This window comes from Schistocerca serialis, chromosome 1 (assembly GCF_023864345.2).
Source record: "Schistocerca serialis cubense isolate TAMUIC-IGC-003099 chromosome 1, iqSchSeri2.2, whole genome shotgun sequence".
NCBI classification, from domain to species: domain Eukaryota; kingdom Metazoa; phylum Arthropoda; class Insecta; order Orthoptera; family Acrididae; genus Schistocerca; species Schistocerca serialis.
In genome coordinates, this window is record NC_064638.1 from 390,121,596 (window position 1) to 390,136,255 (window position 14,660).

At 39.1% G+C, this 14,660-nt stretch overlaps 1 protein-coding gene across 1 annotated transcript in view; it reads right to left on the bottom strand.

Moving 5' to 3' along the window:
• The window catches only part of LOC126471362 (translin-associated protein X), a 58,110-nt gene that overhangs the window by 25,874 nt on the left and 17,576 nt on the right, over positions 1-14,660 (bottom strand). Inside the window, exon 2 of the mRNA XM_050099487.1 lies at positions 14,110-14,353. Within this exon, the coding sequence (XP_049955444.1) occupies positions 14,110-14,353 (244 nt within the window). The remainder of the gene's footprint in view (positions 1-14,109; positions 14,354-14,660) is intronic.

Sequence of the window (14,660 nt, forward strand, 5' to 3'; positions counted from 1 at the left end):
TTGCGGAACTCTTCCTGAGTCTACAGTATTTGGAGACTGCAATGCCACGCTGTGTATAGTGGTACAATCACTAGATGTGCACTGAATAATACATGGCAGCGGACTGAGGTGGCCGCCCCTTCCAAACAAGCGAATGAACTTGCCCAGTGCTCTGGTCGAAAACCCATCACTGTGCATCAGCCACCTTATCCTGAGTGTGCTATACATGTGGTGTTTCTTAAGGTTCCATCTTGGGCCCGATGCTTTTTCTTGTGTACATGAATGATCTCTCATATGCTATATTACCAGATTATAACTTCTGTTTTGTTTGCAGATGATACAAACACTGCAACAGGTAGCAAGTCAAGTGCAGATTCAGAAATGGCTGCTAATCAAATTTTCACTGACATTAATAAATGGTTTAAAGTGAATTACTGTCATTAAATATTGAAAAGACTCACTCTATGCAGTTCATAACCTGTAAGATATTTCTTTCCAGCATGTGTATAATATATGAAGATATGTACATCAAAGAGGTTGACAATGTTAAATTTATGGGATTACAACATGATGATATGTTCAGTTGGGAAGGGCATACCACAGAGTTGCTGAAGTGCCTAAAGAAATCTGTATTTGCTGTGAGAATGATGTCAGATGTAGAAGATATAAATATAACAAAATTTGCATGCCTTGCTTACTTTCATTCCATTATGACATATGGGATCAAGTTCTGGGATAACTCATCAAACCAAACAAAGCTTTTAGCATGCAGAAGCATGTAATAAGACTCATTTGTGATGTAAATTCAAGAATATCATGTACAAACCTGTTCAAGGAACTTTATATTCTAACCACTGCTTCTCACTGTATATATTCCTTAATAAAATTTGTTGCAAGTGATACCGTATATACTCGAATAATCCACGCATGTTTTTTCCTGAATTTTAGGATGAAAAACTGGGGTGCGCGAATTATTCGAAACATTGTTAGTACTGCCCCGCCTCCAACAATACATCCATTATACTATTGCATTGTTGCGGCCTCAGTCTGTGACGCATCAGTGGCACGTTAGGAGTGAAGTATCAACGTCTTCAAACTTGTTAATTATGGCTACAAGTTCTCGTTATCACTCGTATACTGCTAAAGAAAAAGTGAAAATTATTGAAGAACCTGAGAATATTGGAAACCGTGCAGCAGGAAGAATGTACGACGTGAGTGAGAGTTGTATTCGCGACTGGTGAAAAAATAAAACGCAGCTTCAAGAAACTAATAGTAATTGCCGGACATTTCGCGGCAAAAAAGCGAAGCATCCGGATCTCGAGAAAAGACTCTGCGATTATGTAGATGAGAAGTGACAATACTTATGTGCGGTGATGAGTGAAATGTGCCAACTTAAAACATTGTCTTTAGCCAAAGAACTAGGCATTACCAGTTTCAGAGCTAACCGGGGCTGGCTATCAAGATTTTTCAACCGAAATGGTTTACAATTCCGGAGAAAAACTACTATCGCTCAGCAGCTTCCAGGCGATTACGAGGAAAAAATAGTGACTTTTCATCGTTAAGTGATAAATCTGCACCGTAAACAGTCCCATATATTATCGCAAATTGGTAACGCGGATCAAACACCAGTCTATTTTGAGATGCCGCTCGACAACACAGTGAACAAGAAAAGAGAATCCAGCATCATGATACGAACTGGCGACAGTGAGAAACGAAGATGTACAGTGATGTTGTGTGTAACTGGCGATGGACGAAAGCTACCACCTTACATGATATTTAAAAGGAAAACTATTTCAAAAATATCAGTAAAAGGCATACCGGTATTAGTGAGAGCGAATCCGAAAGGGTGGATGGACAATGAACTTATTATTGACTGGGCAACACGTTTGGAAACGTCGTCCTGGTGCGTTACTGAATTTACGCAACATGTTGGACCTGGACAGCTTCCACAGACATACAACTAAGGAAGTGTGAGACAAATTACAAAATGTAAAAACTGATTTGGTAATTATCCCTGGAGGACTTAAATCCATCCTACAACCACTAGATGTGTGTATAAATCGGCCATTTAAAGCTGCACTTAAACAGCGATATACACAATGGATGGCTGATGAAAACCATAAGTTCACACCTAGTGGAAAAATCAAACGGCCGGATTTGTCCCAGATTTGTGAATGGGTGAAAAGTGCATGGGACTCCATTCCGCAACCACTGGTGGAAAAATCCTTCAAAAAATGTGGAATCACAAATTCACTGTATGGAACAGAGGACGACGCTCTATGGGAAGACGGTGAAGACGACAATGATTCTCCCGCTAGTGATGAAGATGAAAGTGATGAATAGAGTGGTAAGAGAGGAAACATACCGGTATTGACTAAAATATTTTATTGCACATACCGTATTATGTTGGAACAATTTTTTTTGTAAATAAAACAAATTAAAGCAAAAAATAATTTTTCTCCCCTCTTCCCCAAAATTGGGGTGCGCGGATTATTCAAGGGCGCGAATTATTCGAGTATATACAGTATATCTCTATTTCCACCCAACAGCTCAATACATAGTATCAATAATAGGAATAAGAACAATCTACATAAAAACCTAAAAACACTTACCTTGGTCCAAAAAGAGGTCCAATATTCAGGAACACACATTGTCAATAAATTGCCAGCAACCATTAAAAACATGGTTTTAGATAAAGCACAGTTTAAACAGAGTTTGAAAGACTTTTTGATAGGCAACTACTCCTACCCTATAGATGAATAGCTTAACAGAGACTGTTAGACTAGCCTACATAAAAATGTCTGTTAGATTTCAGTTTTGACCACACTTGGTCATAACATTCAGGATTAGGTATTTTGTGTATGATAAATTTATTAAAAGTGCACTGCTGTGTTTCACTCTGACAGCGCATTAATTCAATATATATTAGCAGTTCCAGTTTACTGTAATGTATTGACTTATTTTGACAACCTCCTGACAAATGATTAGGGTGGTGAGTATTATATTCGAATGTTTTACTTTTTTATGTTATACTCTCTGACTTGTTCCACATCCATGAGAATCATCTCACTTTTGTGTCTATGGAACGAAAACTGAATTTAATCTAATTTAATTTAATAGAGAAATAATAGGTAGAGAAGAAAAGTTATAGTTATTTACGCCAGATAGGTGATGAGAGCCAAGCATACGTTGTAATGACAATTTCCAGCTGTGGAGTTCTGTTAAATTGGCATCAGGAGGGAGAATCCAGATGGCCCCTGTAGTGAAACATGCGCCAAGGTCATGACTGTCCTACTGTAGTGTGCTTCGCAGCAGGATATTGTATGTCAAAGGTATACTCTCCTTGTCTACATCCAGTCATCTTAAGTGATAGCTTGGTAGTAGTCATAACAGTCCATACAGCGTTTATGTAACAGCTGGTACATGGCATTTTATTTCATAGGTAGCTCTCCCTTTGATAGTATATGTTTTGCCAGTGACGGGGTTCGTACAGTTGGTGGTAGCCTGCTGCGTCTAGCATGTCTTCCAGTGGAGACTGTGACAAATGTAGGAGCCATAGGACAGGGAAATGGGTGCAGAAGGAGCATAGGTTCTGAGCAGGATACTGTGGAGACTGGTATGGACCTCATTCCATACCATGATTTTAAGAAATCATATCTACAGCCATACTCTGCAAACTACTGCAAAGTGCACAGCAAATGGCACGTCCCAATGTACCAGTTACGTTCCATCCACGTATGAAGCATGGGAAGAATGATTGACTGAATGCCTCTGTGTGTGCTGTAATTATTCTGATCTTGTCCACATGATCACTATGTGAGCAACATGTAGGCGTTCCCAGAATCATCATTTAAAACTGATTCTTAGAACTTTGTTAATAGACTTTCTCGGGGCCATTTACACCTATCTTCAAGAGTCTGCAAGTTCAGTTTCTTCAGAATTACTTTAACACTTTCTTTCTTGTGCCTCGAACTAACCTGAGACCATTCATGCTGCCTATCTCTTAATATTATTAATAGTCCTATTTGGTGTGGGTTCCACACACTTGAACAATATTCTAAAATGGGTCGCAAGAGTGGTTTGTAAGCGATGTCCTCTGTAGACCGATTGCACTTCCCCCAAATATTCTACCAATAAACCAAAATCTACCACCTGCTTTACCCGCAACTGAGTCCGTGTGATGATTTCATTTCATATCCCTACAAAGTGTTACATCCAGATATTTGTATGAGTTGGCCAATTTCAATGGTGACTCATTGATATTACAGTCATAGGATACTATGTAGTTTCATTTTGTGAAATGTACGGTTTTATATTTCTAAACAATTAAAGCAAGTTGCCAATTTTTCCACCACTTTAAAAAGTTAGCAAGATCTGCCTGGATAGTTATGCAACTTCTTTCAAATAGTACTTCATTATTTATAACTGCATCATCTGCAAAAAGTCTGAGGTTACCAGTCATATTGTCTGTAAGGTCATTAATACACAGAATGAACAGCAAGGGTCCCAACATACTTCTTTGGAGCACTCCAAAAGTTACTTCTACATCTGACTATGACTCTCCATCCATGACAGCATGCTGTGTCCTCCCTACCAAAAAGTCCTCAATCCAGCCACAAATTTCACTTGATATCGCACATGATTGTACCTTTGACAATAAGTGTAGGTATTGTACTGAATCAAAGGCTTTTCAGAAATCAAGAAATACTGCATCTACATGACTGCCTAGATCCAAAGCTTTAAATTACGTCATGTGAGAAAAGTGTGAGCTGGATTTCACATGATCCATGTTTTTGAAATCCACGCTGGTTGGCATGGAGGTCATTCTGTTCAATGTACCTCATTATGTTTGAGCTCAGAATATGTTCTAAGATTCTGCAACAAATCAATGTCAGAAATATTGGATGATAGTTTTGTGGATCAGTTCTACAACCCTTCTTGTAGATGGGTGTTATCTGTGCTTTCTTCCAATTACTGGACATGGTTTTTTGTTCTACGGATCTATAATGGATTATAGTTAAAAGAGGGACTAATTCAACTGCAAAGTACATAGTAATACATTCAAGACTAGAATAGTACTAAGTGACAAAAGTTGCTTCTGGAGTGCTGTGCAGTATGACAACCCAGGAAATCTGCTTTTGAACTAGGCTAGTAGGATAATTATGCACAGCAAAGGCTGAGTTGAGAATGGTGTGTACAGTGTTGCTGTAAAGAGTCTGAACAAATATGTCTGCCTTGAATGCCAAAGCTGTATGGTAGGGAACATTTGAAGGGAAAAGGATGGCAACTGTCAAAATGTAAGTACTGTTGTCTGCATGTAGCTTCAATGTGAGCAGAAGTATATAGTTGACCCTCACTGGGGATGACATTAACATCAAGGAAAGTGTCATGAAATTCGGAATACAACAATATGAAAATTAATAGGTAGAATGTATTTAGAGATTTCAGGAATTTTAACAGCTTAGCCTCACAATGAGGTGTCATCAACATATCTAAATCAAACCAGGGGCTGAAGGGCTTATGAATTACAGGAAACTCCAAGTGACTCATGAAAAGGCTGGCATAGAAAGGAGCCGCTTTGGTTCCCATGGCCATACCCCTGATCTGTCTGCATGTCTGCCACTTAAAGGTAAAGTAGTAGTTGGCAAATATAAAGTCGATTAAGGTAAGCATGAAGGATACCACAGGTTTGGAATCAAGTGGGTGCTGGTTGATGTAAAATTCTGCAGCAAACAGACCCTCCACAAATGCTTGGTTCCTTTAATGTAGAAATGGCGTCATTGTTCCATGATTTGCACATGTTGCCCAACCAAAGCAGAGATATGTTCAGTGGGTGGTAGCAACTATGGAACAGCCAGGGTGATTGGGTCTGTGGATCTTAAGAAAAAGATATAAGGTAGGAGTGTGTGGTTTGGAAGTTTTATGGGTTGAGGTGTTAATCCTTGTGAGGAGGCAGGGATTTTAAGGATGGACTGCAGTCAGTTTGTAGCACACACTTGGAATCTTGACGGCAGGTGCTGTATGCAGAAGTGTCAGAATGCTGGTTGTAGAGTCTTGATTCCACACTCCTGTCAGTCAGATATCACAGTGGTTGATGTCTTGTCCACCAGGAGGATAATGATTGCATCAGTTTTTAGGAGATGAAGTGCCTGGAATTCTGCACACAACATTCGTTATTTTCATTGATAGATTATAAGTCTGATATGCTTAACTGACAATTTTAATTAATTATTGAGTATTTTGTGCAGTTTTCCCCGCAGTTCAAATGTTGTTAAAGGTATGTGAATTTAGATTGCAAAAGTGAAGAGAGAGATCATTTCCTGCCACACAGACGTGCCATACATCTTTGTACCATAATTATCTGAGACACCGAAGACCACAAACATAATTGCAACTGAAATATGTAATTATTCAACTTGTATTTTTAGGCAAACTACTTAGTGTATTATTAAGTGTAATATGTCATTTTAAACAGTTGTTTAGTGCAGTTCTAATGATGCATCAAGTTTTAAGATAGGATTTTTGTATAAAAAGATGTAAATAAGACTGGTGGTTTCTCCAATATATTAAGTGATATATTCTTGGAATTTCTGGGAGCAGGAGTATCTAACTTATAAAAGGGAGCAGCCATTTTGCCTCTTCCCCATGTGGTTGCACACAGCTGTACAGGCAGGATCTGTGTTGCTCTGTGTGGAGAGGTAGCTACACGTTAAGAAATCTGAAGTTTCTCAAGATGACAGTCACAACACTTTAAAATTTTCCCACTGTGGTTTAGTGGGGACTCTGATTGTTTTAATGGTCAACACCTACAATTATTTCATAGAGACTGTTCTAGCAATTATTATGTTCAGTATTGATCTGACCATACGACAATTTTGGGCAGTGAACAAAGGTAGTATTAGCAGTTATTTTAAATATATCGTGAGCTTCGGGGCTCCAGCTATTTTAGATTCATTTGGAAATGGCAAAAGAGATTAATCACCAATCAGCTAATACTGTTGGGCAAAAAGTAGTGGCAACATTCCTGCAACATGAAGGATGTGCACCCAATGGCACGCGTGCTGTATGTAGCTGAGAGCAGATGGTCAGTTGATGTAGTGCACTGAGCGGCAAGGCTTGTGTCTGAGTCAATTGCCAGTGTGTACTAATCTGAAATGGTGTAACAGTATATTTAGGAAACATGAAAAATGTGTGTGGATCAAGACTGAAGTGGAATATGGTCTGAGAGCAAGACATTGTTTTCAGGGAATGTGTGAGGCATGTGGTGATCCAGCACTGCCATATCATACGGCACCAAGATGGGTGAAAGTGTTTCAGAATGACAGGGATATCATTCAAGATTGGCCCAATGAATGTAAATGTCCTCTTCACCCATAGAACATGTGCCATGAGCTAGCTGGTACCAAAGTAATGGCTGTTGTGCCTTATGATATCCGTGAGATAATCCTCCATCATGTTTTACCACATGGCCAGACGGTCACTGCACCCTATTAATGTTGTTTCTTGTAACATCAGCTTTGTCCTGCACTGAGAAGAAAGTAATATAAATCTTCTGGCACTGTATGTCACCATCATTCATGACAATGCACAATTCCACAGAGTGAACACCATGTAGGAGCTCCTGTATGAGTGGGTGTGGGAGATATTGAACATCATTGTAATCACATAATATAAATCCATGCAATTACAACCTGTTCGCAAAATTGAAGGATCCTTCTCTTGGCACGTGCTACAACACAAGAGAATACACCATTCCTGGCACAGGACGGCTCTTGTGAGACATCGAGAGAAAATTGTGTTTCATTCAGTTGTAGTTACGATGGTCCAAAGATAAAAATTATCAATATACCATAAAATCGACACAGATGTACTCACTGACACTGTACAGCACTTTCATTGTGTGTGAGGGAAGAAATTGAGATGTGGAGCGATTATAATGAGGGTATGTAATACAGTGAACATCTGTGAATAAAGTCTGGTGTGAATTATAACAGTGTTTTCGTTATTTTTTAATCCAACCCATATAGTATGTGAAAAAGTTGAATAAACTGTTAATTGTGCACTTTAAAAAAAATTTAGTTGATGAACGCTATTCAGCAACAATACCTATTTAAAACCTACCAATTATTTATTCTAATTTATACATCAGGGACAATTACCTATTTTTATTTAATAAAGTTTCAGATACAGTTATAGCATCCCCTTTGGCAATGACAACAGAACCATACCATTACACTACCTACTTGTGAATTTGCTCTTAGATGCTTAGAGGGGGGAGAGAGAGGGGGGGTGGGGGAGCTATATTTTGTTTGCACTGCAGTATCTGTGAGGTGGTATTGTGTGGAGAGAATGAAATAAACATTGCTGACAATAAAAATGCTCCAACCGAACTTTTATTTTCACAATCACAATACAAGACACAAAAATAACTTAAATGTAGAGTTCACAGTTTTTTCCATGGTTCAGAGGACAGTTTTATGCTATACTGCAAAGATGTACAATGAGCTCCTGCCTAATGCAAAATTGAAAATCCCCACAAATCAGATCGCGATATGATTTTAAAGTGCTGCAACACATTGGCAACTTGCTTAGCTTAAAAATGTAAAACTGTGGACTTCACAAGACGAAAAAAAGCAGTATCCTATGACTATAATATCAATGAGTCACTGTTGAAATTGGCCATCTCATACGAATACATGGGTGTAGCACTTTGTAGTGACATGAAATCAAATGATCAGATAAGCTAAGTCATGGGTACAGTGGGTGGTAGACTTTGGTTTACTGATAGAATACTGGGGAAATGCAATCGGTCTACAAAGCATATTGCTTACAAATCACTTGTGTGACCAGTTCTGGAATATTGCGCAAGTGTGGGACCCATACCACACAGGACTAACAGGGCATACTGAATGTATACAGAGAAGGGCCACACGAATGGTAACAGAGATACTGAAGGAACTAAACTGGCAGACTCTTGAAGATAGACGTAAACTATCCTGAGAAAGACTTAACAAAGTTTCAAGAACAGGCTTCAACTGATGACTCTAGGAATATACTACAACCCCTTATGTATCATTCACAAAGAGATCATGAGGATAAGAACAGAATAATTACAGCACGCACAGAGGCATTCAATCAATCATTCTTCCTGTGCTCCATATGTGAAAGGAATGCTAAGAAACTATAATAACTGATACAATGGGATGTACCCTCTGCCAGGCACTTTACGGCGGTATCCAGAGTATAGATGTTTAAATGCCATAGAAAATTGAAACATATCCCCTATCTGATTGTCAAGAGTCAAGGGTTGAAAATTACTGTTGGCTGCCTGTCAAGTGACAATGTTAATAGAACTGCTCACAACAAATAGCAGTGTATAGCAAACAGGGCTCTGTTAACACAGATTTGAAAAATATCACTATAATCAAATAAATTTTTAGCTAAAAATAAGACATAAATATTTAATATAAATGGTGAAACAGCAGCTTCTTTTAAAGAAGTAGCCTCCATTCTAATTTTGTAGGTTAAAATCAGTATGTGTAGGCACAAATAACATTTGGTAGTGTAGTGATAGATTGCTTTTAATACACAGTTAATAAGAGCTGCTCCCCCTTCCTTAAGGTAAAGTTTAATCATTCCACATCTTTAAAGGTTCTCCTTCTTGGAGGGATCTACAGAACACAATGAATGAAAAGGAAGGGCAGGTGGAAGGGGACAATGAAAGTGGTTGGTAATTGGGGTGGAGACACTTGTAGAATAGGGACTACCACAGATTGAGGACAGAACAGTCGTAAGAATGTTGGGGAGACAATGACCTTTTACACAATTCAAAGAAACTGGTGTTCAGAAAAGGGGGAGGGAAGGTTCAGGTGTCACAGGTCACGAGGCAACTACTGAAGTAAACCATGTTGTCCTCAACAGCATGTTCTGCCACTGAGTGGTCGAACTATCTCAACCAAAGTTTAGTGGTAACCATTCATATTGGTTGATCGCTGGCTGGTTGTAGTGCCCGCACAAAAGACATGCATTAGTTGCAAAGGACATATTACACAGCTCCCAAATACAAGTCCACTGTCTTCAGCACAGTGCCACTTCAGTTGGTGCAGAATTACCAAATTTACTCATACTTACTGAGGTTTTGAACAATGGAAACTCCAGGTTGGAATATCAACAATCAACAATATTAGGAAAAGGATATATTGGTAATCACCTTACAGATGACCCAATGAGTTGTAGACAGACTCAACAAACAAACTGTTACACAGTACAACTTTTGGCCAAAGCCTTCTTCAGCAAAGAAAACACACATACATTCACACAAGCAAGTACACCTCTTGCATACATGACCACTACCATTGGCAGCTCCAACTGGAATGCAACAGTCATGTGAAGAGCAATCTGGCAAAGGGGGAAGGATTGCAGAGGGTGGGGGAGGGGGAGGGGAGAGTGCTGCCTGACAGTCAGTGGAGGGACTAGAAGTCTGCCTGGAGGTGGTGTGTGTGTGTGTTTGGGGGGGGAGGTGAGGGGAAGGGGGGAGGGAGAGGGGGGGGGTTCCCCATTTCCCCCTCCCCCCCCCCCCCCCCCACACACACACCACCTCCAGACAGTCTTGTCAGGCTGCCATCTGTTCCTGCATGCCCCACCAGACAAAACTTTTCTCTCCCCTCACCCATACCCTGGTATCACTCCCCCTTCCCTGCCCCTCTACATACTGCTGTTCAAGTGACAGTCACATTCCAATCTGGTCATGTGTGCCTGAGGTGTACTTGCTTTTTGTGTGTGTGTGTGTGTGTGTGTGTGTGTGTGTGTGTGTGTTTTTGTTTGTTTTCTTTGCTGAAGAAGGTTATAATGAACAACAGAAGTCTTTTCATTAACCCTGTCTACAATTCAATGGGTCATCTTTATGGCAAGTAGCACTCTATTCTTTTTCTAATATTACTGAGGTTTTGCAATTTAACATTGCTTCATAAAGATTTTGTAAAATGCTCTACTTAACCTTTCATACCACTGCCAGTAAAATAGAATGGCCACTCCTTTTTACCTATTTATTAAGTGCAAATAGACACTGTACAACAACAAATAATATCTACAATGCTTACAACACTGCAGCTGATTCCACAATATGTAAACTGCTAAAAAATGTTACCATCACCTGTACACGTGCCTACATCTGTGTCCCCATACTCAAGGAGAGCAGAGAATGATAGAATAAGTCTTACAAAACTAGAAAAATAACAGTAAAATAAAAATAAATGGATCAAAGGAAGTGTCCCATTCCGCCCTTCTGCATTAACCCATGACATAATGGTGGTGTGGTGTGTGACATGACTATGGTGCGGAGTTTTTGAGTTGGTTGTGTTTGCAGATGTCATGTTGTTGCATTTGAAGGTGCCCTCTGGTGGTGGATGTGGGTGTGCTGAGTTTAATGTGTGGTACTTGGTTCATTTGAGTTTTGGTTGCCATCATGCATACGTGATTCTGAGTTTTGGGTATTTGGTGCAGTAACGAGGGTTGTGACAGCGTTTTCTGTTAGTTATTAAGGTTTATATTTGTTTGGCATTTTTGACAGTGTACCATTATGTTCTGAGAGGGGTGATGATATGATGTATGTCAATCAGTTGCTGTTAATGTTCAGGCTTATTGCTGAATATGTCAGGTGTCATGTGTGTGGCAACAACGTGGTATTGTTGGTAAGCAATTATTGTTTTGGTTTTATTGTATAGTAACTGTGATGTTTTGTTTGTTGTATATGTATGGTAGATAGGTTGTTTTAATTGACATAGTGGATACAGGATATTTAGGTTTTTGAGTTGTTGTGGTTTTGGTTCCATTTTTCGGATTGTAGGCATTGGTGTTTTGTATCGATAACTGCGGATGAGCTATATAGGTGAAGTCCTTTTCTGAGGTTGTAGGTGTTGATTTTTTGGTATTGGTAGTTGTGGTTGGGCTGTATAGCTCAAGGAAATGTCCGATTCCTGTAGTTTTGTTAGTGTAGCTGAATACTATAATTTAAATTTCTGTAACATTATTTGTTTTGGGATGCGTGCCTTTTTTTATTGTTGTTTATTTAATTTGTGTCCCCCCCCCCCCCCCCCCCCGTCCCCCCCCCAATTTCCAATGGTTGTCCCATTAGTTTCATTTTATTTTTGGAGTGAGACATTACTGTTCAATTTTTATTTTTGTTTGCATTTGTTGGCATGTGTATTAGTGACATCACTGTTGTCATTTTGTATATGCTGTATGTAGTACTTTCTGCCATTCTGATAATGTCATGGGTCACAGCAGACGAGTGGAATTAGATGCTTCTGTAATGCCAAATAAATTAACAAATAAAATGAAAGCAGTCTTTTCAAAAGTGCACTAATGTGAAAAAAAAAATCTGATGCTGAATAATATTTAATGTCATGTTACTCCACCCAATGAACTGGAAAATGCTTGGATGCTCCTCAGCATGCCATCCACAGGGTGGTCCAGATATTGCTCCCAAAGTATGTCACACTCTTCAATAGCAGCCTTACAGATGTCATTCAGCGGGTAAAACAACACTCCTGTGACAATCCTACTACAAGTTTCAAATAATTGCAATCACACTCAGTTGCATACATGTCAGCATATATCAAGTGTGCTCATTTGGTTTCATGTCAGCATATACTACAAGTAATTCCATTAGGTTCATTGAGGTCTCCTGGCAGAAGGTGTTTATGAGGTGAGCACAATGTGCTGATTCATTGTCACCATCAATGATGAATCCATCATCTAAATGTTGACTGTTGGGCTGAACAAAATGTTGGAGGATCTTCTTCCAATACTACACAGCCACCAAATTATTCTCAATAGTGACAAGGAGTATCCAGCATCCATGTGTATTACTTAGCTGACACAACACTGACCCACTTCTTTGTTGAATCCATAGGATTGCACACTTCTACAGCTACATTTACATACATACTCAGCAAGACATTGCATGGTGCATGGTAGATGGTACCTTCTACCAATACTAGTCAATTCCTTTCCTGTTCCACTCACAAACAGAGCAAGGGAAAAACAATTCCCTACATGCCTTCATATTAGCCCTAATTTCTCTTACCTTCATGGTCCTTCGTAAAATGTGTGTTGGCAACAGTAGAATCATTCTGCAGTCAGCATCAAATGCGAGTTCTCTAAATTTTCTCAACAGTTTTGTATGGAAAGAATGTCATCTTCCCTCAAGGGATTCCCACTCGAATTCACGAAGCATCTCCATAATACTCGTGTGTTGATCGAACTTACTAGTAACAAATCTAGCAGAACACCTTTAAATTTCTTCAATGTCCTCTTTCAATCCAAGCCGGTGGGGATCCCAAAGTCTCGAGCAGAACTCAAGAAGAGGTTGCACTAGCATTCCACTGAGATGAGCAGTGATACCTGGGCATCTTCACATCCTTCTATGGTGATGAGCAGTCATCCAACAAATCCTTCACTCCTCGGCAAAGAGATTTCCACAATATGATCCAGATTCCATTCTGGATATGACCTTACCCAGTTTTCTCATACCCCACAATATACTGTTGGGTTGAATGTTCTAATGATGCTGGTGTTCTGTACTCCCATTTGTGGGCAACATCCCATGCTGACAACCCTTCTTTCACAACTGGAGACACAGCATGCCCCACCAAACTATACTTAGAGTAAAGGATTACTTTTATCTCCATTAGGAAGCAGCTTTAAATAGTCATTTCCTGCAGTTAAAAGGATATTGAGAAAGAGATTCCCGATAAAAACATGTGAACTATGAATATCTTGAGTTTGAGAAACTATACATAAAATGAGGTTAATAAAGTTTGTAGTGTTTTGATATCAACCTTTCCCATGAAGTAACTTTTATTGTGCTTATCGAACTGTATCACTGTCTTCCATTTCGCCTTGCACCTTACAAACTATCCTAATTATGCTTAAAACTCTTTTTTTCTTTTTTAGCATTGAGTATACGGAAGCACAAAAAAGACGTAGCCAATTTTAAAAAGGGTGAATGTTATACAGACACACAACACTAATTAATTAGTGTTCAAAATTTTACTCACATGTACCAGTTAAATTTTATTACTGAGATTACAAGAATGTTTATGAAATATTAAAGTATATTCATAATACCTGTCAGCGGAATGAAGTAAAAAAATAATTCTCTTGCTTTCGATTGTAATGTCTCTGCCTAGTTTCACAATGGCCTCATATTTGTCATGTTTTGTGTCTAGCTCAGCAGCATACTGCTTAAATGCAGCCAGCACTGGTGAATCATCACTGAGGACATTAGTTGCTTCCTGCCCTTTTGCTCCTACAATATGCTTCTGCTTCTCAAAATCATGACCCTTCCGATACTGCCGCTGCCGTCTGTGACCTAAGTGAAAAAAGAGAAGCATGATGCATAAACCAAACTAAGAGAAAAAGTGAAAAATATTCCTATTGCACAACTGCATTTTATGAACTGTGCTACCTATGTTTAACACTCTTTTAGATGGGTGAATCAAAATTTGTGGTACCTGCTTTGCCCCATGAGTAACTGTTGTGTTAAGTTATGGTGGTGCAGCATTTCTGAAATGGACTGTATTTATACGGCATGTGTTGGAATATGTTGGGACTCTCTCTAGTGTGGGATGTTTATGTTTCTAAATTGCTTGTAAGCAATGTTAGTGATTTGCTGGACT